Source organism: Pezoporus wallicus, unplaced genomic scaffold (assembly GCF_028554395.1).
Source record: "Pezoporus wallicus isolate ANWC-B61680 ecotype Strahan unplaced genomic scaffold, APGP_CSIRO_Pwel_v1 contig_8490, whole genome shotgun sequence".
In the NCBI taxonomy this organism is placed as follows: domain Eukaryota; kingdom Metazoa; phylum Chordata; class Aves; order Psittaciformes; family Psittacidae; genus Pezoporus; species Pezoporus wallicus.
In genome coordinates this window covers 1066390-1093332 of record NW_026642793.1, presented here as the reverse complement: position 1 = coordinate 1093332, position 26943 = coordinate 1066390, and the positions used below count along the sequence as shown (strand labels likewise).

The 26943-nt window shown below is 49.7% G+C and overlaps 1 protein-coding gene across 1 annotated transcript; it reads right to left on the bottom strand.

The window, feature by feature from the left end:
* Positions 1-668: 668 nt before the first annotated feature.
* On the bottom strand, positions 669-26370 carry NAT8L (N-acetyltransferase 8 like). The gene is made up of 3 exons (XM_057432292.1): positions 25748-26370; positions 24335-24499; positions 669-1146 (listed from the first exon to the last, which is right to left on the bottom strand). Exons 1-3 carry the CDS (start codon positions 26079-26081, stop codon positions 779-781), a joined length of 867 nt encoding a protein of 288 aa, XP_057288275.1. The 5' UTR covers positions 26082-26370; the 3' UTR covers positions 669-778.
* Between the last annotated feature and the right edge of the window lie 573 nt (positions 26371-26943).

Below are 26943 nucleotides of genomic sequence, written 5' to 3'. Positions count from 1 at the left end.
GTACAATGGGGCTCAGAGTGAGTTCAGCCGGTCCCAGTCCGTGCTGGCTTAGGAAGGAGAAGGGGAGCGGGGGAATGGAGCGGAGTCGTGGTTACCGGATGCACCCAGGGTCTCTCGGGAATTTGGCAGAATGAGGCACATCCCAATAAAAGTGCAACACCAGTGCCGTGGTGGCAGTGCGATGGGTGAGTGCGTGCACGCGCTTTCCTCTTCATGCATTGGAGCAAGCGGGTTAGGGTAGAGGGGGGAAATCTGTCGTTTCCCCCCCCACACACACTTGTCTCTGAAATCTATTGACCAGTAACTAATGGTAAGACAAATGCATATTCTACTGACTGGTGCCCGAAATACTGAAAACTGCATTCAAGTAATATTTTCTGCACTACCATGAACGCGTGGCTATGTTATCTTACATTGGGAGGAGGAGACTATGTACACCAGAGCAGTGGTAACTGGCTCGCAGTTGAGTTTCTGTGCTTTCCGGAGGTACCTGGGGAGGAGAGGCCGCCGCTCCGCTCCACTCTGCCCCGCCGCGTCGCAGGACTCCCAGCACCACCACCTGCAGCATGCGAGGAAGGAGCGCTGCTCGGCCGGGCCATCGAGCTGCACGGAGCAAACCAAGAGATGACATGAGGGAAAACAAAGACTCAACCCAACAACCGGCAGAATCGGGTGGCGAGGAGGAGGAGGAGGAGGGTGGTTTATTATTTTGTGAAGGGGGAGAAGGAAGGAAAAAGAAAACGCATATTTTGTTGGTTTCGTTTGGTTGGGTGGGTTTCTATTCTTCCCGCAGCTGCAGGCGGTAGCGGTGGTAGCGGAGCTGGAAGAACATTCTCTCCAGTAAGGAGCGCGTCATGCCTGGCAGGGCGTAATGTTCAACAACACCCACATGCTTGAACCCCAAGGACTCGTAGAGCCTGTGGGCTGCCATCTTCACGGCCGTGGTTCCCAGCACAACGGAGGAGTAGTTGTTGAGCATGGCAAACTCCAGCACTTTGCGGCCCAGGGCCTTGGCGATCCCTTTGCCGCGGTAGTTGGAGTCGACGGACATACGGCGCAGCTCCACTGTGTTGTCCTCCTCGTTGCCCCGTGCTGCCACGATCCCCACCACGTTGCCGTCCAGAACGGCGACCCAGAAGCAGGAGCCTGCGGGAGATAAAGCAGCACATGTAGCCACTGGCTATCCAGGATGGGGAAGGCAGGTAAAGCACCCGTTGACAATCACAGTGATGGGAGGTGGGCTTGGGGTCAGAAATCACCCCTCTGCCACATGTGGGGACTAATGACCTCTCTATAGAAGAGCCAAACTTTCTTTTCCCTTGATGCTGTGAAGGGAATGTTGTTTTCCCAAAGAAAATGCACAGGGAAGTCACTACAAACCAAAACAAGGTTCCTAGGGACCAAGCTTTATGAAGTACAGATGGGCAGTGATCCTCAGCTTACAGTGGCACATGATGGGTAACTGATGATGAAAGGGCAGAGCACTAACAAGGGAAAACACCACGTACACACCCAGAAAGAGCACCTCCTGTGCAAGATCAGGCTCACCCACCCCATCTTCCCCCCACAGGTTGGGATGCTTGTGGTCAGGTCACCCTTGCTTTGCAGCTGCTACGCTTCTGCTGCAGACCAGGCAAGAGCATCTCAAGAGCTGGAAACATGGTGTTCAAGCAACTCAGACCAAAACCATGTAGGGTTTAACCAGCGAGCAAAACCAGCCTGCCCTTAATTGTGCCCCAGTACTGGTCAGCAGACACAATGCTCCAGGAACGTGGCTTAACCAAGAGGCTGCACTTTCTGTGTACAGGGTGGTCAGCACTGACACTCTGCCATGGGGCTGAAGGCTTGGTATAGAGCAAATGATGCATTCAAGCAGCCAAAGCAAAACCCAACCTAATCAAAGCCCAGCAACTTGAAGGGCATCCAGCTAGGCTCAAGGCAAGTACCCCAGGGTGCCAAGCACTCCAACCACAGCCCCAGTTATGAAGCTCAAATAAAACTGGACCTCACTGGAGAGAAGCACTGATGCCATTCTATCCCACTGCTTGTATTAGGCAAATGTTAAAGCCAATGCCACTGGAAACTGCTGTAACTGTGGAGTACTGCAGTAGCACTTGGCCCCACCAGCAAGTGAACTTAAATGAAATTCAAGTAGCGAACTACTCAGGTCTTAACTAAAGATCTTTACAGGAAGTCCTGTGAAGGAAAAGTGTCACCAATTGAACTGAAAAGACCAACGTCAGCATAGGGCAACTGCAACCTTAGCTTGGATATTGCTTAATTAACACCCAAGAAAGGCACTGTTCAATTACTGCAGCTAACAAGGGGCATGGACAGGTCTGTCACTGGGAAGGAAAGTGCTGACTGTCAGTGCTCAGGAGAAACATGGCTTCATCCAGAGGAAGAGGACCCCACCACAGGGAAAACCCTGGTACACCATGACCTTCCACAGGCATTGACCTTCTGTCCAGTGCTAAGGAGAAGGAAACCTGACTTGGGCTCTATCTTTAGCATCAACCCTGTCAACCTCCCCATGCATGGCATGGCACATGTCCATAAGGACTGGCACTGAACAGCCCAGGTGTGTGCTCAGGGGTGCACAGCACCGCTCGCCCTGCAAAATGAGGGGCAAGGGCATGAATAAGGCACCTCAGAGTCCTTTGTTACCGGAGGAGTGCAAAGCACAGGGTGGCAGGAGGTGCCTCCCCAGCTGCTGCCTGCAGGACAAACACCCCTCGCAGCTCAGTGAAGCCATCAGAAAGAGATGGCCGAGGTCTCCCACCCTTCCCCATGGCACAGCCCAGCTGCCGAGGAAAAGCCTGGCACAAAGGAAGCGCAGGGAACCAGCCCAGGTTCAACTCAGCCCACCAGGCTCGTCCCCACCTTCAGAGCAATGCGCAGCTCCAGCGACGCTCACTTCTGTTCCCACTGCAAGTCATCCCGCTGTCGCTATCTAGGTCAACAGCTAATTTTTGAAACCCCGGGACCCATCTTGACCCATTTATCAGGAGCAGTTGTCTCCTCCGCTGCCACAGTGACAGTGCAGCTTGTTCCCTGCAGTCACCTGCATCTCAAGACATCATTTATTCACACACAACCCCAGACGAAGACCTCAAAGAGCTGAAACCCAGCAGTCGCCTTCCCTGCGAATACAAATCACAGGGCTGAGAGCTCGCCTCTCGCTGCTCCAGAGCTGCTTTAAACTGCTCAATGTGTGGTGACCTCAGAGCAGCACTGCAGTGTCTGACGGGGCTATAAGGATGCTGGAGAGGGACTCTTCATCAGGGACTGTAGTGATAGGACAAGGGGTGATGGATTAAAACTTAAACAGGGGACATTTAGATTGGATATAAGGAAGAAGTTCTTTACTGGGCGAGTGGTGAGGCACTGGAATGGGTTGCCCAAAGAAGCACTAAATGCTCCATCCCTGGCAGTGTTCAAGGCTGGGCTGGACAGAGCCTTGGACAACATTATCTAGTGCAAGGCATCCCTGCCTACGGCAGGGGGTTGGAACTGGATGATCTTAAGGTCCTTTCCAACCTATCCCATTCTATGATTCTATGTGGGGGGATCTGCCCAACACAACCCCAGCCCATCCCCCTGGCTGCATGGCAAACACACTACAAAATAAGGGCCACAATGACCCTCACCCCTACATGCACAGCCACCAATTTCAGCTCCTGTGGGGTAGTACAAAAGGGGGTTCACATGTACCCCCGTGTTTGGGGATCAGAGGTGGGATGCTCCCCTGGGACACAGAATGCTGTGTCCATCACCCACCCAGTCAAGAGGCAGCTCCCAGAAGTGCCACAACATAGTCATCAACCGGTGTCACTGCCACCACATCCCTGTCACCCAGCCCTGTGCATGTCAGTGACTCCTGGAGCCGCTTCTCAGCAAGCCTGCCTTTGTGTTCCCCGAACCAGAGATGCCAACCCCGTCTCCTCTCAGCCTGAGGTTATGGAATTGCTTCTCTGAATGCTTCCTGTTTCTATTCCTGATTATTTCTTTCTTAGCAAGCGCCTCTCCTCTGTGCCTACCAAGCCCAAGAGGCTGCTAACACTCTCTCGGCAACGCTTCCCACAGTTGCAAAATGGCACGTTTCTAGTATTTTTGGGTCTTCTGCCTATGTAAAACCCAAACCAGGACGTGCCCACCATGGCAGAGCCCACAAGGTCCTTCTCATCCTTCCGACCACCCTCCAGGACACAGCCTGTGCCCTCACACCCATCCATCTCAGTGGGTACCAGCCTGGTTGCAAGCAGCATGACGGTAAACCCATACTCCTTGTTAGCTTTTACTTACAACTTTAAGGCTTAATTATAATGATTTTGAGTTCAATGTGAAAAGAAACTGTATCTGGCACATCTCCCAGTGTGTTGTGCACGAAAATGCTTATAATTAGCGGCAGACAGGACACATCTGCTCAAACAATGTGAGCTGTGCTTGGCTCTTGATTACACCAGCACCATCAATCCCCAAGACTTTCACTCTGCTGCCCACCTTGTGTTCGATCTGAGCATCACCAGCAGCCACATCCTTCAGCCTAATGAAGGCACCTCAAATTTCACAAGGTGACAAATAAGCCCAGGAGAAGCTTTCACCCATGGAATTGTCAATTCCCTCCTCTGGGGAGCTGCATCCCATCCGGATGGGGATTTGCTACCGAAAGCTGTTTTGGGCTCCTATCATGTGCTGCTTTGGGCTAAGACCCTCCTTCCTCTGGGAAAACCTTCCTGTTTCAGAGCAAGAACCCTGAAGGTCTTCAGCTTGCTTTTAACCAACATGTTTCAGCAATCCCAGCAGCTCCCCTCCATACCCAGCACTGCTTACTATGGAGAGGGGTGGAAGCATCCCGGGAAAGCTATGCCACACTGCCCCTCCTCAGGGGGGGGCATCTTCTTGACCGAGTGCACTGACTCAGGGCCTGTCTTGTTTGTGCACTCTCATACCTAAATTAACTTCATCTCACCTGTCAGCAGCAGCAGGAGCCTTGTTTGCAGCGCTATTAATAGCAGGGGCTGACGTTTTACTCTCTCACACCACTATCTGAAAATAATCACTGCAGCAAAGATAAACACAAACCCCAGCGGCCACAACTCTCCCTGCCCTTCACATGCTCATCTCGTGGCAGCGTCTCTGCCTTCACTTCCATCCACCTCCATCTTCTGGGGTCCCCTGTGAACTCATCGCTATGGCCATCCAAAGCCCTTCCAGCTCACTCCGAGGTCTGCTCTTCATGGACATCTTGCATTTAACTACAGCTGCCCCCTCAGTGCCACCCTGGAGTGCTGGAGGTACCCGCTGGAGGCATTAGCTGTTTCCAGCCAAACACCAAGCCTCTCTGCAGCACTGTCCCTTGCCTCTTGATCTAACCCTCCAGGCTGCCAAAAGGCAAAGGCAGAGGAGAAGCAGCCATGGGAAGCCCACTGCTGCCTTGCTTAGCCATCTCCACTCCCCCAGCCCACAGCCTCACCATGCAGAGCTTCAACTGCAGGAACTCAAGAGGTGAAAGACATAATAAAGGAAGAAATACTCTGCAATGAGGGAGTGAGAGACTGGCACAGGTTTCCCAAAGAGGCTGCGGGTGCCTCATCTCTGTCAGCGTTCAAGATCAGGTTGGATGGATGGGGTTTTGAGCAACCTGGTCTATTGAAAGATGTCTGTGTTCACGGCAGGGTGGCTGGAACTGGATGAGCTTTAAAGGGTCTCTTCCAACCCAAAACATTCTATGGGAAAAGTAATTGGAATGCACACGTCTATGGAAAAGGCACAAGATGTCTGTGATGCGGGTAACAAGGAAGATGATTTGGGGTTGTTCACACTTCACAGCAAGTCACAGCTTTCTCAGCTGATGGCACCCAGGGCCTGAAAGCACGCATGACGGCCATGCCTTTCTGCTCTATATTTAAGGCTGATTCCCAGCTTTTGAGGACCAAAAGAGAGCATCTTTCTAACCCACCCACCCCTCTCCTGCAGCACAGGCTGCCCTCAGGCTCCATACACCCTGATGTCTTCCCCAGAGCACTGGCGCCACGCTGGCTGCTCATCCTGCACCCAAAGCACCCACTGCTCCTGCCCAAGGCCATGCAGTTCCCTGCCTGTGCCTGCAGCCCTCCTCTCCTGCTCTTCTCCTCTGTCATGAGCTGCACAGCTCCCCCCACGCACCCGGCGGCGATGGTGGGTGAAACCAAATTCATTTATTTTTGCTGCAAATTCTTCTACACCCTTTGGTGAATAAAAGGCCGGTGGGTGGATGGGTGGAAAGATTGGAGCCAAAAGCAATAGCAGAGAGTACTGCTAGGAGAGAGGGGGGAAAATGAGACATCCGCCTTCCTCGGCAGCATGAGTCCTACGTGATTGACTACAGCAGGTTCCCACAGCTTCCTTAAGACCCTTGCCATCCAAGGAGCACTACCCCGACAAACCAGCAGTTAACAGCTGTGTGCTGCTCTGAAAAAGCAAAGCTCCGTGTGACAGGAGCTTTTAAAACCCACTGCTTGCTGGTAAATTCTGTTATTTCCGCAGCAGCAAGCAAAGCTCTGCCACCCCAAAACATCCTGAACTCACGTCTGGCTCCATCCTCCGTGGTTCCAGCACCCATGCACCAAGACAAGCCACGTGCAGCAGCAAGCGGACACAGTCCCCAGCCTAAAGGTGGCTGTGCCACAGCCGTGTATTGCTGATGCCATTTAAATCCCTACCCTTTAATGCCATGTGGGGTTTGGGGAGAAGAACTCAGCACTTGAGGCAAGTCTCCCTCCTCCTTCCCCTCCATCCTCAGTGAAATCCAGGGCAGCCCAGCCGAGTTACATCCACATCAAGGCAGAAAGGAAGCTTGTCTGGGAGAGCAGGGCTGCTGCGATGTGAGTGCTGCCAGCGGAAAGAGTCTGGGGCATAGATGTGACACTTGGCTGCCAACTGGCCACAGACACAGCTTGGGCACAGGGACCAACCAAGGTCAGGCAACAGTGACTGACTGCAGCTGCACAGCCAGCCAGGATAGGGAGGGGTTTATCTATGTGCTTATCAGGCACATTATTACCCTATTATCTCACCCTACCTCCATCCTTCCCATGTCTTGAGTTTCTCTCCCTTCCACCTTTCTAGTTTCCCCATGGCTTCAAGCAGGGCTGCATAACAGCTCCCACAACTTCTGCTAATAACTCTACACTTGACTTCAGTTAAAAGGCACTCCTGGAGGGCTCCTGGATAATAATTGCATTTCAGTGTAGTTTATGGCCAGGGAAACCAGGTGGGATGTGAGAGGCTCTGACTCCAACACTGCTGACACCCCTGAGCATCCCTCTACAACAGGCGAGGCCCAGGCGTGGGGTAACAAAACATGTCAGGGACACACAAGAATTACTCATGCATGAAATTGGAACTGCTGTGGGACCCCTTCCTTCCCATAAATAACTCCACACAACCTACCACCGCAGGATTCATTGCCCCGTTATAAACAATTCCCTGCTGGAAGAGCACAGGGCAGCACATCGATGTGCTGAGGGTGGGTGACAACTCTTGATTCATGGGGTATCTGGCAATGAGATCACCTACACAGCATGAAGAGATCAATGATTTGGTCCTGAGCAACCAGCTCAGCTACTCCTCATCTACCTTATTCTCCATTCTTGGTACCTTTCACCTTCATTTTGTTGTCACTGAGGGCTGAAGCTACTCACAACCACCTCTTAAGCTCAGGCAAAGCCTCCAGAGCTGCAATGAGGGGATCAGTGGGATGACAGCGACATCCAGCATTTGACCTGCAACAGGGCTACAGCACAGTTCCATGCACATTCACTACCAGAAACACCATGACCACAACTCACAACAGCAATGGGCCTGAAGCCACCCCAACAGACAGGAATTCAGAAGTGGCCTCTGCAGCTGATAAACCTGAGCATAAAATGAGACACGGGGGTACATAATAGCTGGCCTAAACATCTGTGCAAACCCAAAAGGACATTTGGATTCAGACTGGTCTGTGCCTAACATGCCAGCATTGATAAACCTGGAGCAGCAGTGCAACTGCAGAGGTGATGGTCCCACCAGGAGGTTTCACTGCAGCCCAGCTTTACCTTCAGCTGGGGATGGAAAGGGTGGTGGGGCTGCAGTTTAGAGTAACAGTATGAGAACTGACTTTGATCAGTGCCTGCTCCATGCTTCCTGATGGAGCTGGTCCATCCTCAAAAGCACTCAGCTACCTTATCATTGCATTTTGGGGTGCCGAGGCCCCTGGAAAACCCCTAGGATGAGGACAGCTAGCTATAGCATCCTTTCACTTTAATATTTTGCCTGCAGAAAACCAACACATTCTGCAGTAAATGAGCTTCAGGAAGCGGCCAGGTTTGGTCCTAAACAACATCTCCTGCTGTCACTGCTGGGGATGTAACATTTCCAATGTGTCATTCCTGATCTTAAAGCCTCCGCTTTAAACCTCACCCTGCTCCTCTGAAACACCTATATGACAGCTCCTTACTCCTCTAAAGCTTCAGGAGCACCTAGCCTGGGTGTCTGGATCAGGACAGGCTGTTAGCGGCAATACCCCACGTCAGCACTTCACGGGTTGGTTTTCCAAACAGGCTTTAGCCCTGTGGGGCCCACAATGTCACCACGTGTGACAGCACCAGGGGAGCTCCGCAAAGCCCTGGGAAGCGCCCAGCACATCTCAGGAACAGGCTTTTGATGAGACAGCTAAAAATCAGGCGATGCCGCAGATGGGGAAAGACAGCCCTTCCAGCACATTTCAGAGGGTGCTATATTAAGAAGTGCAACAGCAGGACTTGCATCCGGCTCTTTCTGCCGGCCGTGGTGCACCTTGAAAAGCAAAGGCTGCAATAAAGCCAGTGTATAATAACTGATCAAGAAAAAGCTGCAGAAGCAGTTAGGGGGGATTAGAAGTACCCTGCTTATCAGGGCTTATTTAGCCCAGTCCATCGCTCTGCTCTCCACTGTTGAAAAGAAGGACACACAACAAAGACAGGAGAGACAAAACCACTGATGTAGCGATTGGAGTCTACCTGCTGGGTCATCAAGAGGAAACGCAGTTTGAGGAACCAGGCATTGTCTGTGGTTTTGGCATGTGAGCCATTGTTATCGATAAGCAAAGAATTAAACAGCTTAAAGGAGCGGATAAAGACCAGAATATGTGACTTTGGCCTGGCATTGTCCTCAGGGCTCAGGGGGTGATAAGTGCAGCACAGCGGAGCTGGCTCAGCAGAACGGGCTGGTCTGCACAAATGGACAAAACCAGGAAAAAAGAGCATTATAAGTACTTTCAGAGCAGATGTTCCCTTTGCATCCAGAATCCGCACTAAGCCCGCAAGTGCGGAGTCAGACCTTAACCACACCAACGCTTTAGAGTTTAGACTGATGTTTAGATGGGAGTTTAAAGGAAAAAAGACAAAGCCCTCCTGCCAGCTTTGCTAGCCTCTGTGCTCCCAGCAACTGCTCTGAAAGACTGATGTGACAACTAGCTGCTCACTAGTTGAATCAGCATACAAGATTAATTGTGTTGCTGGCTGTGTTTAAGCCAGCTCCTTCCAAGGACATTGTTAAGGCTCAGTCTCCATTACCTAGGCCAATCTTTCACTATATGGCTTTAGTGATTTCAGAAAGGTACTGAATTTACATTACAGCACCTTCCACTTCCAAGCACTGGAAAAAACTGGAAAACCTACCATTATTGGATGTTTTAGAGTTCATTATTTGCTGGCTGACTTCTACTTCATACGCATTAGTGTAAGAAGGCACTGAGCAATAATCATCAAATGACTCCCTTTTAGCTTAGCAGTTGGCCTAGCCATAAATCATACAGGGAAACCAGATAGAATCGATCTCATTTTCACCATCCATCACTACTTGTCTGGTCTAAATTTAGCCAAGGCTCCCTTTAGTTCAAGGGAAATGCCTGTATCTACACAGGTACTGCCCCAAATGCTTCACAGCAAAGACAGAAACTAACTTTACATTTACTTAAGGTTAAATAATAAATGCAATTCTCAACTTTACAAGGACTTCCAAGGAGATTTATGCTGCTCTAAATGAGGTCAACAACCTTTAGATGAGTCACCCTTTCGGAGAGCCCCTCTTCTGTAAGTGACCACATCAAAAGCCTACACAGCTCACTGCAAACAACTGCTTTTAGCCAGGAATAAGGTAGGAAAGATGAATCACACCCAAAATGTAGGTTCAAACTTAATGTATGGCATAACAACACATTAGGACAGAATAACTCTTATGTGTGCAATCTCTTTAAATCAGAGCCATAAAAAAGGCCGAGAAGTGCTTTCCCCTACGTTACAGCCAGGGCACCTACCTATACTGAAAAGGGAGAGACTAGAAACATTTGTATATTTAAACATGACAGACAAATAAACCCTGACAAACAACAAGAGAAGAAAACCCCACAACAAAGCACACCCCAAAACAGGACTACGTTGCTTACATTACTTTTAGGACATCAAGGACAGCAGTGCTGGGAACAGGAATGCCTGTCAGGTAACCAGCATATAACCCCAACTCATGGGATGGTGCTCCCCAGGTGCTGGTACAGATGCTGACTGCTTCTGCAAAACCACCCAAATCTATGTCTGTAAAGTAGGGAAGTGAGTGAAAAGGGCAAGGCACAACATACAATTGTAGGTCATGTAGAGGATGCATGTATTCAGCTAAAATATCCTGTACAGCATGCTTCAGTGCTTCTGAACATGGGGTCTTTCCACCCTTAGCACATTCTCTCTGCCCTCAGAAGCCTCTGAATGAGGATTGCTACCACAGCAGTCAATGAGCAACAATGATGAGCAACAATGAACAGTATTTATGGTGCAGAAACACTGACCAGGAAAGCCACAGACCCCAGGGCAGCTCCTCTGTGTTCCTTACTGGGCCATGCCAGGAACTGGGGGACAGGGACTGCATTTCACCAAACACTGCATGGCAAAGAGAAGCTACCATAGGTGTCTCCTAGCACCAATAAATACAACTCTGCTGTGCTCAAAGCCTTTCTTTCTGCAGATGACTTGGGTTTCACAAGAATCCTACCTTGTTGCTAACACAGTGAACTAACCCTCCCCAACCTCTAACCTTCCATTGTATGAATAATCTACAGCAGAGAAACAGCAGTCACAAAGAGTTACATTTTCCCTGAAATCACAGTGAAGAATTCACTATTTAATATGGAAGGAAGACAACAGAAAAGGTTCAGGCATGTATTTGGTACAAACTACAGGCTGAAGTCAAATGTACATGGCTTGATCACCTCAAGTCTATTGCAAGCCATAAAAAAATCCTATTTCTAGCACATTCAGCAACTTGAAAGGGTGCTGCACACATACCCTTCCCAGAGCTCAGGCACCCAACAAGGATGTCAGTTGTAATCAGCTGGGACCAACCCACCCCATCATATCACAGCATGTGAATAGTCACCATCTGCCACACCAAGATAAGTCCCCAAAATCCATTGTAAGAGCAAGGGTGGCACTGAAGCACAGCTCAATCACACTTCTCACTGGGACCAATCCTGTCTGACCTGTTAGTATGAGCCATCCAAGCAGAGGGCCAAACCCATTCCCCTAACCTCTGGGTGAGGAATAGATGACTAAACAGGGGATCTGAAATGATAATAAAGCTGGTAAGGAGGATCAGGCTTGGGTCAAGCAACCAAACTCACAGCCTCCTTGCCCTGCTGCCATCGAGGCAGCACAGCATTCCTGCAGACACATCCTGGCATGGAAGGTGATGGGAAAAATAAAAGCAATTTCCACCTGCAGCATGCCAAGAAACAAAGCCTTTTCCTTGGAAAGGGGGTTTCCCATGCACTTCTGACATCCGTGGCTAGAGGTAGTGACAGGACGAAGGCTTCGTTTTATAGCAAATGCAACCCCAAACCCATATAAATAAGTGAATAAATAACTAGCAAAACTCTCTGGAAGCAAGCCTTCCAAGTATTTCCTGAGTGCTTTTAACCCCTCAAATACTCCTTCAAACACTAGAGGTCTTCCTCCATCAGTAACTTTAACCCTACACAACACCAACCAGCCCATCCTCTTCTAGAAGAGCAGGGAAGGAGGCACTCATTTGATCACACAGGCCCAGACCCTGAAGAGCCTCACTGCACTGCTGTGGGGCTGAACCAGACCCACTGACAGCTGCAGGCACCTTCCCACATCTCCAACCCAACCCTCAACCAACGGATACAGTGCGTGGTGATTCCAATGGTCCAGTAGAATCAGGGGGTACCACTATGTTCCCATCCCACCGTGCTGTCCACCTCCCTATGGCCATCCCACCACAGGCTCCCACTGTAAGCTAACACCTTTCCTCTACAAAGCCTCAGTACTTACACCCAGCACACTGCAGTCCCAGCACGACGTCCTGCGCAGTGTGAGCCTCCATCACCACACATCAACCTTTAACTCTCAGCAAACCCATGGTAATGCCTCATGTAAAGCCAGAGCACCACCATGGTATAGAAAAACACACACCTGGATGCTCACTGTTGTTAAAGCCAACGTGTTTCTTTATCCCTCCTCTAGTGCAGGAAGGCCAATGTGCCTTGGGTGTGATTCTACTGAACTACACAGCTCCAGACTGAAACTAGCGCTTTAATGTGGCAGTGTAAGAAAAGTCTAGATGCACAAATGTATGTCAGGCTGGGCACAGACAATGGACCTGGTGTAGATGATGCATTAACAGAAAATGAGAATAACATCTACATAAATCTCCACATTAAATTAAAAATTAAAGAAGAAAAGATAACCCTTTGCCCTGTGTCCAGACTACCATGGCCCCGACATCCCACAAAAGCCTGATTTGTTTATTCCCACATCTCCTTTGATGACCGTCTATCACCACCTTAAGCCTCCACATCCACATGAGTGGGGCTCCTTAGAGCCCCAGCCCCAAAACCAGACACAAGAGCCAGGGATTTAGAAGAGGTCTGCAAAATAAATCAGTGAGTAGGTAAAGGGCTGTTTCTCATTCCATTGGAAGACACGTGGGAAATGAATGAGGCTTGCTCAGAGCCAGTGAAAGCAGACACTTCCATGCTTATTCACCACGCATCTGTGCAAAGGGGATCAACTTACAAACACGAACAGCACCTAGAGCAACCAGCCAGGGGAGATGCAAACCTGGGTAGAAGTGCAGTATTTTCAGGAACCATTGGATCTTCCTCACTACAAAGACAACACTAAACAACGCTAAACCCCCAAAACCGATGCTAAAACAGGGCAGAATGAGTAAACTAAAAGCAGGTTCACAGCTGCAACTCCTCCTTCTGATGCACCAGTTTTCCCTAAACCATCCTAAATTCCCCTTGCAGGAAGCTGGGAGCACACACAGCAAACGCAAGGTTTACTCCATCACTGCATGCCCTATCTATGTCACAGGTCTCCTGTAAAGGCCAAAAGAGCACTTGCACCCGTAACTGAAGGATGCCCCTGTGCTGAACTCCCAACAAAAGACAAAGGATTTAAGCCCACGATTAAGTTAAAGCAAATGCTCCAGTGAATCTTTAAGCCAAACTGTCCCAGAGTTCAGTCTGTGTCAATGCAGTGTGCGTGTGTGTGGGTGCTGTTTGGGTTTGGGGGGGGATTCTTTCGTTATTTTTTAATTTAACTTAAATCCTCTTTAGCTGCTTGAGTTATCCATGAAAAACATTCCCACTCCAAGAATCCCTGCAGACACTTTGATGCTTTTCAGACTGCTGATGGCTCGACAAAACCCCCCCCGTAAAACCTGACCATGGCTTATTCCCAAATGAAAATCTGCCCAAGAGGCACATCTTGATGCTATCCCCTAAACATCTGCAGGATCTGAAATCACACCAGACGTGTATTTTCACAGCCATTAAGTGAATCTAATTGACTTCACAGGCAGCAAAAGACTGAAAAGGTGTTTTACAAATACCCCTTTTACACAGTTTGGAGTTTTAAAGCATCTCTCATCAGCATCCCTTTCATCCAGTAACTCCCTTCCTCGCTTCCTCTCTTGAACAAATCCCACCACCAGCGACGTAATTCCAATAATGAGGACTTCACCAAGATGCTCGCTGCTGTTGAGCAGACAGCAGCCATGTATCTGCCATGCTTTTGCTGCTCTGTCTCTAGCCAACCATCATCCAAAATTGCTTACAAATGGCAGGTGCTCCAAACCAGGGTATTTGCAAAAGCTTCTCTTTGCAGTTCCACTATTTAACATTATTTTAAATTGAAAGAACTACAGATTTAGGTCTTCCCTGGATTCCCACGAGAAGTGTTACACAGTGCTTCTGATGCTGTTATCTAGTTCCAAGGAGAATGAACAGATTTGGCACCTCCAAAAAAAGAACAAAAAGCCCTGATCTCAGCAAATGAAATGTGGGGGTTTTTTGCTGTACTGACTGCAGCAATGATTTTATGTATCCTATTAAAATGGGAAGAATGGGGCTTGTAATAAAAAATCATAGCTGAAAAGATCAAATAGCTGTACATGTAGGGGCGACGTGGGTCAGATGCTCTAAGGAAGGTGTAAGAAATGCGGTTGTCTTTGGCATTTGCCTTTGGGCAGAATGTTCCTTCCCCACCACCACCGACACGTGGGTTTGTGCACTGCACTGACGCACTCTCTTCAGCTCAGCAGACACAATATCCTCGTGCTGCTGCCTTCTATTTATTTTCTCATCTTTGTTATTCCGAGTACTCTACCAAAAAGAAAATATTGTGCTCTATTCCATTGTGCTCCCCATGCGCAATATCTGAATGGCAAACTGAGAAAATGAAAGTACTTACACAATGAGATTAAGCAAAGCAACAGGGACTTAAAGCGTAACAGGAGGAAGGGGAAGATCAGAGAGATACAAAGAGGGATGCTGGGTGTGGGACCATCACTGCTGGGAAATGCCAGAAGTGATGAATGGAGCAAGAACCAGACCAAACCCACCAGAGAATTCAACACAGGAATGGACAAGAGAGCCGAGCAGAATTCAGAGGATAAAAACCAGCATATATTGCTGTTTGACACAAAACTGGACAAGTGAGATAGAGAACTGCTGTAGCAGGGGAGGAAAGAGGGGGATAAAATGGGAAAGAAAGAACTCAAGGAACTACTATTGACCCCAAATAGATGTTATTATCTGATAGCTGTTTAAATGAGTGTTGTCTGGGAGGTGCACTGAGAAGCCATTCACAGCCAGACAGCTGGTCCATCAACCCCCATTTCAATTAGCAGCTTTAGCACAGAGACCAAGAGCTGCAACCGTACAAAGCAAACAAACTTGCACCTCGGTTTCCAAGTCAGGATTCAAGCACATTGGCAAGAGACGGTGGGAGCAGCTTGTATAGCAATTACTAGTGATCGAGGATAAATCTGGGCAAATAGCTTAAAAATGCAGGTTTTGTCAACTCAAAACAATTTACACATTAGTCCTGAATTCACCAATATCTTCTGCTGGGAAAGATGATGGAGAGGGAAGCCAGGCTGGCACTAATCCTGCACACGGCACAGCATCCCCCCGAGGATGTTCCATCCAAGGGGTTGGAACTGGATGATCTTAAGGTCCTTTCCAACCCAAATCATCCTATGATTTTCTGCCAGCACACAGCTTGGTCCTACCCAGATGGCAGGGGACATCCTATCAAGGCTCTACCGTAATCAGTTATCTTAAATAAATACTTGGGTCTGAGCTTTGCTTCTTGAGGAAGCCTGTAACAGAACCAACAGCTTTGTTTCAGGCTAAAAAAGTATTACATTCACCACTACACAGAGGTTTTTGCTTCTTCATGGTGAAAACACACAGAATGAGCAGTAAATCAACTTAATTTGGATTAAAACCATCTTCCCTTTCATTTTCCAGTTCCTGAACTGAAAAATCCTTTTCTCATAAAACCCTGCATTTTTCAGTTCTGCCACTTGGATAAATCCTAGAAGCAGTGACCAATATTAGCTGTAAGTTATCATTTCAAGCAGCACGTGTTAATGTGCCACTAATGCCTTGCATTCTTCTATCAGCATTTACACTGTTGCAAATCCAATTTTAAATAGTAATATTTCACGTAGGCACTTAAAAATATTCCTGTTATATGTATTTCTGGGTACCTATTTTGAAAAGCCTCCTTTCACTCGCAGGAATCCCACTTTTAACGCAGAATCACGGCTTGGCACTAAAACCATGGGAGTGCTGGGTCTACATTTTAGAGTTAGACTGTAAGAAACAGTTTTCACTTCTTGAAAGAAGCACTTGTCAAACAGTTACAGAAGACAACAAATGATACCCTAGGTGCTTGCATAAAAAGTTCATTGATTGCTGGGGTCCAACGGGTCAATAGATGACTTGAACAAATGGCTCAAAGCCATCTGTAACAGATACCTCAGCTTGTACCTGGCTCCAACCAGGCCACTATGAACTAATTGTTGATGCACCCTTAGTAAAAAGCATGAGGCTTCTTGGTGATTCCAAAAAGCCAAAAGCTAAATAACTAAACAACCAACCTTATTATTTGGGTTAGAATAGTAGATTTGTAAATGTAAACTAGGTACGGCACCCTGCTCTCTTTGGGTTGCCTTAAAGACCGCTTTCATTAACCACCTTACAGGAAAAAGAAAACATTCCTCAGCTTCCTACAAGGGGGAAAATATGAAAGGAAAAGAAAAACCCTAAAAATACACTTTGGACTTCCTGTTTCGCTAATGCAGAAAGCTACAAAGACCTGTGCATCCCTTAGCTGCTCACAGAGCCGGATACCAGCAACACACACTAAGTCTCTTTTTGCTTTAGTCTGGAAGGAGCAGCATCAAGCATGTGATGATTTATAACAGATCCCCAGCACTGCATGACCAGAATAAAAGCATGTGCTCTGAAATACACCAGTAAATGACACTGAGAGCCTCCAGAGCCCACACAGGGCTTGCAGCCACCTCAAGCCCCACCAGCCATTCCCACCCCAGGTAATTAAATATAACCTGCCTGGATAAGGATTTAAGCCTACAAAAGTCATTTCAGAAACCCACCCTGAAATGTGGACACATTTGGAACGGCTGCTCTTGAAAATCAGGCTGTGCATTCAGGGTTTTACCTAAAAGCTGCTTTTGCAGTATATTTAGAGGTCTTAAGGTAGAGAGCGATGACTAATGATGATTTCTAAAGTATTAAGACCCCTGGTTGTGCACCCCGGGAGGAACCAACCTGACCACAGACACTCTAAAATAATCCTAAGAGGCTAAACATAATACTAAATATAATAATGTGCTTGGAAGTAAGATTTTTCAGTTCATGTTCCCACATCCAAAACTGAAGCACCAAGAGGGGCTCAAAGCCTTGTACTTTTAAAACCCCTACTACAAGCCACATACCTGACATGGAGCCTAAATTTAGGCAATTATGAAAACCTTAAGCAGGCTTCTCATCTTGGCCATTCCTAAGAAAGAGAAAAAAGGAAGAGGAGCCACTGAAAACCCTTTAGAAGAGTAATCAATTTGCACTTAAACTTGTGGAGAAGATGCTTTTTAGTCGTAAGCAATTGCACACAACCACGCCAGGAAACACCCAACACAGAGAAAACATTCAAAAGGATACTCAAAGCCAGAAAAAAAACCCAGAGCATCTGATGTTCCAGCCCCCTTCATGTTCATATGGCTTGTGTTTGCTTGTCTGGGGAAGTTAACTGTGCCTGTAACACTCCTGATGTTCAATTTACACAACTTATTACTTCTTGTATTGAAGATTAATGAACAGCACTTGCATGTACTGGGGTTTTTAAACACCTGCAGGCAGAGCTTATGTTCAGAAGCATCAAACCCACCCAGATGGATACAACTCAAATGCTGCTGCTTTAACTGACAGTCATGTCAATTAGGGACTACCTTTGGAGAGGATTTTTCAACGTGTGCAGAAAAAATAAGTATTGCTCTGCAAAACTTACTATAAAATCTATTTTCATCTAATTTTGACATGGGACCAAGCCAGCACTCGTGGGAGACCTATTTTTGTCTTGCGCACGTTGAGGAATGGGTTTGTGCATATGTTCCTACTCCAGTGATAAATACACAGGAGGGGGGAAGGCTGCAGTGGCTTACCCATGAACACACTCATACCATATGCATGGATGACATAGCCCTGCATCCACAGGCTGCTCTGCTCATCAGACAACTGCAGCTTTCCCACGTGCCGGCCCTTGCCTGACAGCACCACTGCTCTACCCTGCACTGCCTGAGCCCCAGAAGTGGAAAAAACACTGAATAATAAAGAGTTTGTGGGGCAGAAGGACCCTGCAAGCACTCAGTGAGGTTGAGCAGAGCTGACCCGCATGGCTCAGCACTACTGGCACTTCTTACCCAAGGAGTGGTAAATGCTCCATCCCTGACAGTGCTCAAGGCCAGGTCAGACAGAGCCTTGGGTGACATGGTTTAGGGTGAGGTGTCCCTACCCATGGCAGGGGGGTGGAACTGGATGATCTTAAGGTCCTTTCCAACCCAAACCATTCTATGATTCTATAGGGGACCTCAGCTGTATCCCCTCCAGATCTACCCAGTGCTTATCCACAAGGGTACAGCGTTGGGCAGCCTCCAGCTCACCCATGCTGCTGGCCCTGGGGAGAGCCCTCGCTCAGCTCTGGGAACATGAGGTGAAGCATAGGAGCCATGGTGTGTTCTGGTGCTGACCCTGGCAGGGCTGTGCCATGCTCACTGTGCCCTTGCTAAGCACTTGCAGGATGGGGCTGCCTCCAGATGCAAAAAGCCAAGGCTCCTCTGCAGCAAACCGAGGCAGTCAGGAGTGATGGAGCGCATGCTGTATCAGAGGAGGTGGGTTTTGGGAGAGGCAACCTAACTTTAAAGACATTTTACATGATTCAAATAAAACCAATAAAAACTAATGCTGGACAAAGCATATCCCTAACATTTGGAAGCATGAGCTGTTTTTCCTATTGCTCCCCAACAAAATGCACTGGAGATGAGAAATGCCAAACCAGGCAGCAAGTAGTCAAAACTCAAAAGCAACACTGGTAAGTGCAGTACCCCCACTGTTCCCCTCAAATACTTTCTGACATAATACCTCCCACTGTAAGTATACCAATGGTCTCTAATCCTAACCCTGCAGGATCTCATCCCTTGAAGCACCTTCATTGAATTGCAGAGAGACGCCAGCACCTGAACTGCTCAAGGGAGAGACCCTGCACTGCCTGAGGACAAGACCTGACCTCAGTTCTCAGGGGTGTGGAGCAGAGCTGGGAGACACCGAGGTGGAGATAAGGACACAGCCCTTCCCCTGGGCTTTCTGGCTCCAACTTCTCACCACCCTACACCGTGCATGAGGAGAGGCATGCACGAAAACCATGATACACGAGGGCGAGCGCAGGGGTTTGGCAGATACATGAGGTCAGGGCACTGCATAAGCCAGCAAGAAATGCCGAAGATAGGGATGCTTCGGATTCCAGCTGCCTCTGGGCACCGCGAGTGTGGCTGGGGTCTCCAAAAACACATTCCTGTACTGGGAAGCAGCAGCCCTGAGCCCTCTCCCGGCCTCAGGTAACCAAGCCCTTTCTTTGCTGCTCTATTCTTTCCAAACAATGTTATCACTCGGCAGCGGCGCTCCTGCTTATCTGGCAGCTTGAGCATTACCCAGAATGTGGAGAAACTGGGTTCCGTGGTGGGGAGAAACCCCCCCCTAGGCTTGCAAAGAGTCTGGGCATGTCAGAGGAACCACAGCTCCCATGCTGAGGATCTCTTCCCATGGTGGCCCCTGTATTTTCCCTGCACCCCAAACCTCACTGCTGTGCATCCCACAGCCTCCAGTGCCTGGCACTCAGTGAACAGGGTTAGATGGAAACTAAGTTCAGCTCCTCTGGGGTCAAACCTGCTGCAAACGGCCTGATCCAAAAGCACAATTAAAACCAGATAAAGGTCTCACTGAAGGCGAGGTACACCTCAAAAAGAGCAAGGGGCAAACAGGGTATCACCTCCTCACAACCCAGCTCTGGCCCCACCTCAACTGGTATCCTTCTGGCAGAAGGATGTGATCCCAAAACCTCTGCCAAGAAGGGCAGGACATCCCTCCTTCGGGCTCAGCTGAGGAATGTGCCATCCCAGGAGCAGCAGGAATTGAACCTTCATGAGCCATCCCCCCATAGCCACCTCCCAGTGACATGGGTTAGTGGTGGACTTGGCAGTGCTGGGGTAACAGTTGGACTTGATGATCTTAAAGGTCTTTTCCATTCATAGCTGATGCTACAATGCCTTAGGGCCCCATCACCCAGGGAGGTTGGGATCTCAGCCCAGGCTCTTCATCCACACCCTCATGTACCAGGGGACAAAAAGTAGCAGGATAGGGAGGCTCTGCTCAGCCCTGGATGGAGGCAGGAGAGCAGAGGCGCAGGCACTGCTGAAAACCACAGCTCTCAGCGTGCTGTGGTTAATGTGACCTGACACCTCCTGCAGCAGACACTTGGGCTTCATCTGCTGCATTATCCAAGGCAGATGCCCTCAAGACTCCACCAGGTCCTGCAGCCACAGCGCTCCAGGTTGCCCAGCTGCGTTGCCTGTCGCTCCTGCCCTGCGGCACTGAGCATGGCAATGCAATCACTCAGCTAATCTCCAGTGCCCAAAACCATGGGGAAAGGCCAGCTCCCACTACCACGAGCACAGCACATGTGCACACCCCTCAGCAGACCCTGCTGGGACAGCTGGCAGCAGAGATAACACTGCAAACCACAAAGAAAGACCTGCTGGCTCATCAGCTAAAGCCCCGTCTCTGCTCATTGCAGAGAGCATCAGGTTTGCATCGGAGGGAAGGAGTCCTGGTTTCCATCACCCTCCAGCAGAGACCTCAGCCTCACAAGAATCTCTCCAACACACCACCAGCCACTGCAGTACATATATATATACAACACATCTAACAGGGACAGAAGCTTGAAGAGACACTGTGGAATTGATTAGTCGTCAAATTCATCAGACCATAAAAGAAGCTCCAGCTGTGCTCCTCTTATTTGCGTAGAGAAATGCAAGAGGCAGTGCTCTATTTAAAATTAATTCCTTCTTTTTTCCTCTGTTTACTAGAGCCCAAGTTATTCTGGTTGACAATTAAGCCCATTATCCACATCCTTTCTTTTCCTCCACCCCATGCCTAAAAAGGAAAATTCCTGTAAGTGCTATTTTAAATGGAAAAACGCAAGTTTACAAAGAGCTCAGGGAGGTGTTTGAACCATTCAACCTCCTGGTTTAAGATGCCAGCACAGGACTCAACACAAGCAATACCTTTCAAAAGTCACCCCTGCTGCATACAAGCTCAGAATCAAGTGCTGGCCTAAATGTTCTGCCAGATCCTTGGCTTAGGTGTAGGAGGGCAAGAGAAAACAAAGGCACAGATTTTGGCTGGTGTGTTTGTGCAGAACCACTGTCAGCACATAGTTCGCAGTTCATACAAAGCCCAGTGGAGGAAATTTAAAACAATAACTTGGAAGCCAGAGGAGCAGAAAACTGCAGAAACACTGTAATATGAAGTAACTCATGGGACTGTTCAACACTCGTCATTAAGCTGGGTGCTTGCAGTATCCCATTGCAAATCAGGTCTTTTTGGTTTGGTTTTGAAGCTGAGCCACAATTTTAGCAGGTGCTTTGGCAAAACCACCACGAATGATCCTTTCTAATACTTAAAGTGTTCCCTCACTGTAGATGCCTGCTTTGCCAGGGGCTATTTGTTATAGATGCTCTGTACAATGGTACCCAGCCCGGGGTACCACAGGGAGCCCACTGCAAACAGGTTTTCATACCCAGGTACCACAGACGCTAAGAGCAAAACCGCAGCAAAGCCACAACCACCGTCAAGATCTGAGACCTTAAAACCTCATCCCAGTTTTAGCTTTGTGTTCATCACCCTAAGAAACAAGAATTCATAAACCACCCCAAAAAAACTCCCTTCCTCTATTCTCCATGTTGGAAAAACAACATTCAAGCAGGTAAAGAAGGATTCTCCAGAAGGAGCAAAAAGTTGCCTGCTGTGCTCCCAGCCAAAGCCAGGCTGGGATGCAGTTACATCAGGCTAGATTTTAACTCATCTAGTCAAGCTCTGACCACCTCTAGCCTCTCTGGGCCCCTGTTCCCACACCAAATTACCCTCGCTGTGGCCATTTCTTCTCTAACACCTCATTGAGAAAGCTCTCACTAATATCTGAGCTGGAGCATTACACAGGACAAGGAGCCCTTCTCATTCCCACTGCACGCATTTCTGCCTGTGTGCTAATTTGTAAACTAGACAAATAAAGACAAACTTGGGGCTGGAAGTTGTTTTATTGTCATTTTTCTGTCCTTTGGGCAGGATGGGCAGTGCCGATATGGCACATCACTGCCTGTCTCCATACACTCAGGCAGACAATGCAAGTCAGACAGCCTCTGAAGCACGCAGAACTCCAGGCTGTTCCAAGATAACTGCATTTATACTACTGTCTTACAGGGAAGAAACCAGCAACTGTATTTTGGGAGGAAGCAAGAGCAAAACACTGGCTTCATGCCTTGTGCACAGCTACACCAAATAGCACCACACAGCTTTACGGCACATGGACAGACATCACTGGCAGTACCAGTTCCGACCCACAGACATCCTTCTCTTCCCCAAAGCCTCTTTGGTCTTTATCTAATTACAACTCCAGCCAACCTGCTTAACACCAAGAACCTTAAACAAGCACCACCAACCCCATAAATCTGTGTTTTATGGCATGGAAGAAGCCTAATTACACACAGTTAAATTCTGTCAAAAATTAAAGCCCACATGTTTGCTCTAAAATTGAAATCAGCCCTTTTAGGTACCAAATAAAAGCAATGTTAACATTTCAAAGACATGCTGGCAACACCACTGAACCAGATTACATTACTGACCCTAAACAAATTGAGGGCATTGCTCTTCTTCCGAGACCCTTTATTATATATATATATATATATATATATATATATAGTGTTTTAAATAGAAGCACTTTGATCCATGCCCTGAATCGTGACCGCACAAGTCCCAAGCACTAATCAGCTCAAACACCTAGTGTACACGTTCTTGTTCCACTGGAGTCCCCTGCTACATTATCCAGCATAATACACTGTTGAACCTCAGAGGCTTGGAAATGTTTTGCTTAGGAGACCTTTCATCTTTGCAACACCACCTTCAACGGAGGCTTTTAAATACAAGTCACACATCAATTTTTCCAAGAACAAGTGCTGTAAATGAAACACAACCCATGTGTAAGATGGGACGAGACCTCTACAAGATATGCACTATGATGGGAAATGAAATCTAAAGCAAGCACATCTAGTCTTCAGGGATTTTCATTAGAGGAGGAGCACTGTAGAAGTGAAGGGAAGTTTGTGGCTATGGTATTGCTTCCCAAGAATCCTCTAGAAGTGCTCAGGACGAGGTTAGTCGCACACAGGGAACAGCAATGACACAGTGAAAACATGGTTACATGGAAAAATGACAGAGTAGGTACCCCGAGAAGATGGAACTAACCAGGATACTGGCATTGCCTTGCTCTCCCAGCTCACTGCTTGTGCTACATGATCACCAAACCTCAAACCCCAAGCGACTGCCCAGTCATCCCCTTGCTCTTGTCCTCAACCTGGATGTGTGCCTACAAGAAGGGAAACAGCACCTGACAAGTTCTAAAGGGCCTTTTTCTTTTTTAAATCATCATGTAAGAGGTCTTTTACAGCTGAACAGCCAAATATTATCAGTGGATACTATACTTTTAATTACACGCATAAATCTAATAAACGGGTGAACGTGTATTATATCAAACCCAGGCAGCATCCCTTTACATACCTGATCTGTGCCTCTTCCAGAACACTTGCATTAAGACATGCTCTTCTTGCATAACACAGGGAAATGGGCGCAATAACTAAAACAGGTTCCTCTATGTGTTTGGGCTAAAAGGCGTTTCATCATCCCCTCCTCCCACTCTCAGAGCTAATACCAAGTGCAAGAAGCAAAGAAATACCAAGCACAAGAAGTAAAGGCTGGGTTGGACCTGGGCTGCAGTAAATAAACCACATCACCCAGCCCCAGCATCCCCCAGCACCTACATCCTGGTCCCCACAGACAGGCTGTGGGACCCCGGAGCACTGCGCTCCAGGATGGATGGAGGCTGCCTTGGATGACTAGACATCTTTGAAGGGAGAAGGGGAAAAACCAACCCCCAAAACCTAAACCAAAAGCAGAGGTATCTGTGTGCCTGATTTGGCTAAAGAGCTGCATTCTGGCGACTTTTGAGCTTGCTCAGTGCTGCTGACAGGAGGAAAAGGCACCAGCAGCACGGAGCAGCCATGTTCCCGGAGGAGCAGGGCTGGGAGCAGGCTCCCTCTGGGAATTCGTACTCACCTGGTGGTTTCATGTAATATTGCTCAATATCGGACATGTCTGTATGCAGCGCACAATCGAGATAGTGCAGGATAACTTTTCTACTGAAGTAGTACCTCATGCCCATCAGAAAGATGGGCAAGCAGCAGGTCAGCAGGAAGGACTTGGTCACAACAAAGCATATTACTATGGAGATAAGGAAGAGAAATAAACGATACCTGTCAGAAAAGAGAATGTAGTGTTGATTTCGGAATACAAACTCATTACACAAAATAAATTAAAAACCAAAAAGTAAACAAGCACAGACAAAACATACATTTGCAGTACACACACAGTTCAGGCTCTCGAGATTATCATGTTAAGGGACACACCAAGATAACCCCAGAGAAGTTTATGGGGTGTCTGGAGCGAGCCGGTGGGGAGGATGCTGCCATAGCACGGCAAATCCCACCAAGCCTCCCCAGTGAGACAATGGTGGGGACACCAGGGACCCCCCAAGCCCCGCTCTGCTCTCCCCGGCCGGGATGGAAAAGCCACTCTGCGGGCACGCCGCTCCGCAGCCATGTGTGTGTCACTGCGGCAGTACTATTTCCATCGCACCGCCTCGATGCCGGCGTGCTGTCGAAGACCCGAGGGGCTTCTGCGGATGCCCACGAGATGGCAGCTCCCCCCGGCACGGCCCCTGCCCCCAGAGCCCCCCTGCACCCCAACTGCTTGTTCTGGCGGGGGGACTCCCTCCAGCACAGGGCCCTGCCGTCCCCCCAGGCTGAAGCACGAGAGTGCAACCTGCCTGTAACCACCAAGGGCAGGAGAAACCAGCCCAAAGCTTGCTCTGGGAGGCGGCGTGGGGGGGGCACATCATTGCTAATTATTAGCACGGGGCGCAGTTATTTGCGGGGTGGGGGTCACCTTGCAGGTGCTGTTCTGAGGATGCAGCTCTGGGAGCTGACCCCCCCCCCCCCCTCGACTCGGCCCCGCTGCAAGGGTCACCCCCTCATCACACTGTGGGGGGCTCCGCCGGCGGGCACCGCCGTCTCCAGGCAACACCGGAAAGCGGCGCCCCCTCGCCTCCGCTCCCCTCCACCGCACCCCTCCTCGCATCCCACCCGCCGTTCTCCAGGCCTGGAATGACTGGAAGGACGGCTCTACCCTCGGCCCCGCGCAACTTACGCGGCGACTTCCCCGCTTCCCAAACCCCGCGTAGGGTCGCGCATCCCCAGCGGCGCAGCCACCCCCCCCCCGCCGCAGCGCTGCGGTTCCGCGGCCGCCCCGCACGATGCTGCGGCGCTCCCCAGGCCGCTCCGCCGCAGAGCCCAGGGCTGCGGGTCCGTGTCCCACCCCCCCCGGCTCCTCCCGTCCCTCCGATCACATTGTGCAGACCCCGGAGGGGTAAAACCCCTTGGCCCCCTTCCCCAAAAGGGATGAGGTACTCACCGGCCAGCAGTCCGTAGAGCAGCTGGGTGAGGGGCTGCTGCTTCAGCCCCCTGAACGCCGTGTTGGGGATCCGCTCCATGATCCCCTCGTAAAATATGCGGCGCACCACCTCCTGCTCGGAGGGATGGAATTCACGGATATAGACATTGTCGCGCTTGGGATCCTCTTTTGGGGAGCTGAGGGTTGGCGGAGGGGTGGAAGGGGAGCCCGCCAAAGAGGGCCACATTTGGGAGGAAGAAACAATGATCGTGTCTTTTTTAGATCCCGGGATTGATTCATGATCTTCCGCCACAATCTTGGTCTCACAAACCATCTTGGGAGACAGACAATGCATGCAAACCGGCCGCGCGGAGGGGGCGGAGGAGAAAAACGGGAAGGGGGGGATAGCAAAAAATTAACTAAAACCAATTAAATTACCAAATAAAAAGGAAAAGGGGAGGGGGAGGGAGCGGGCGCGGAGCAGGACGGAGACCCGCCGGGCAGCGGCTGCGCGGGGCGCGGAGCGGCGCGGCCGGGCGGGACGGGAGAAAGGAACTCCGCTGCATTTTGGAGAGACATTTATAGTGCGGGGGGGGCCGAGGGTCCCCGGGGTCCTAGCGCCCCCCGCATTGGCTGCCCGGGGTCGACATGTGATCGGGGGGGGCGGGACGCGGCCCCTCCCCTTCCCCGTCTCCATCCCCATCCCTTATCTCTATCGCCATCCCCGCACCGCCCCTTGCAAATTACTACGGCGCGGGGGGCGGCAGCGCGGCTGCCCGTCCCCACCGGTGTGTGCCTGTGTCTATGTATTTATATCCAGCGCAAGCACCATGCACCCGGCAGCTTCTGGAACAGTCGGTGCGGGTGCGCAGCGCTGCGCGGGGCGCGGAGCCGCGGGTTGGGGGGGGTACCGGGCATCCCTTGCACCGCACCGCGTCCCGGCGGGCTGCGGCGGGGGCTGCTCCGTGGTGAGTCATTCATCGCGGGGTGCCAAATGGCACTCCGGACCCCGGAATACTGCGGGATGCGGGGGGCAGCCCAAAGAAATCCCCCTCCCCATGCACCAGCTCCCCCCGGTCTGTAACTTTTCCTTCTGTGCCTACGGCGCTGCGCGGGGCGGAGAGAAGAGCCGGGGTTCGGGGGGGGATGCGCAAGGAGGAGGAAGGACGGGCTCCTCCTCTTCGCAGGACCCGAAAAGCTTCGGCCTCTCCCGGTTG

Excerpts from the sequence above, each read along its gene's own strand:
- NAT8L (XM_057432292.1), bottom strand. The coding sequence starts at position 26,081 with ATGCATTGTCTGTCTCCCAAGATGGTTTGTGAGACCAAGATTGTGGCG. Across the intron at positions 24,500-25,747 it reads GCTCTACGGACTGCTGGCCG|TAATATGCTTTGTTGTGACC; the intron begins GTGAGTACCTCA and ends TTATCTCCATAG. Across the intron at positions 1,147-24,334 it reads ATATTACATGAAACCACCAG|GCTCCTGCTTCTGGGTCGCC; the intron begins GTGAGTACGAAT and ends TATCTCCCGCAG.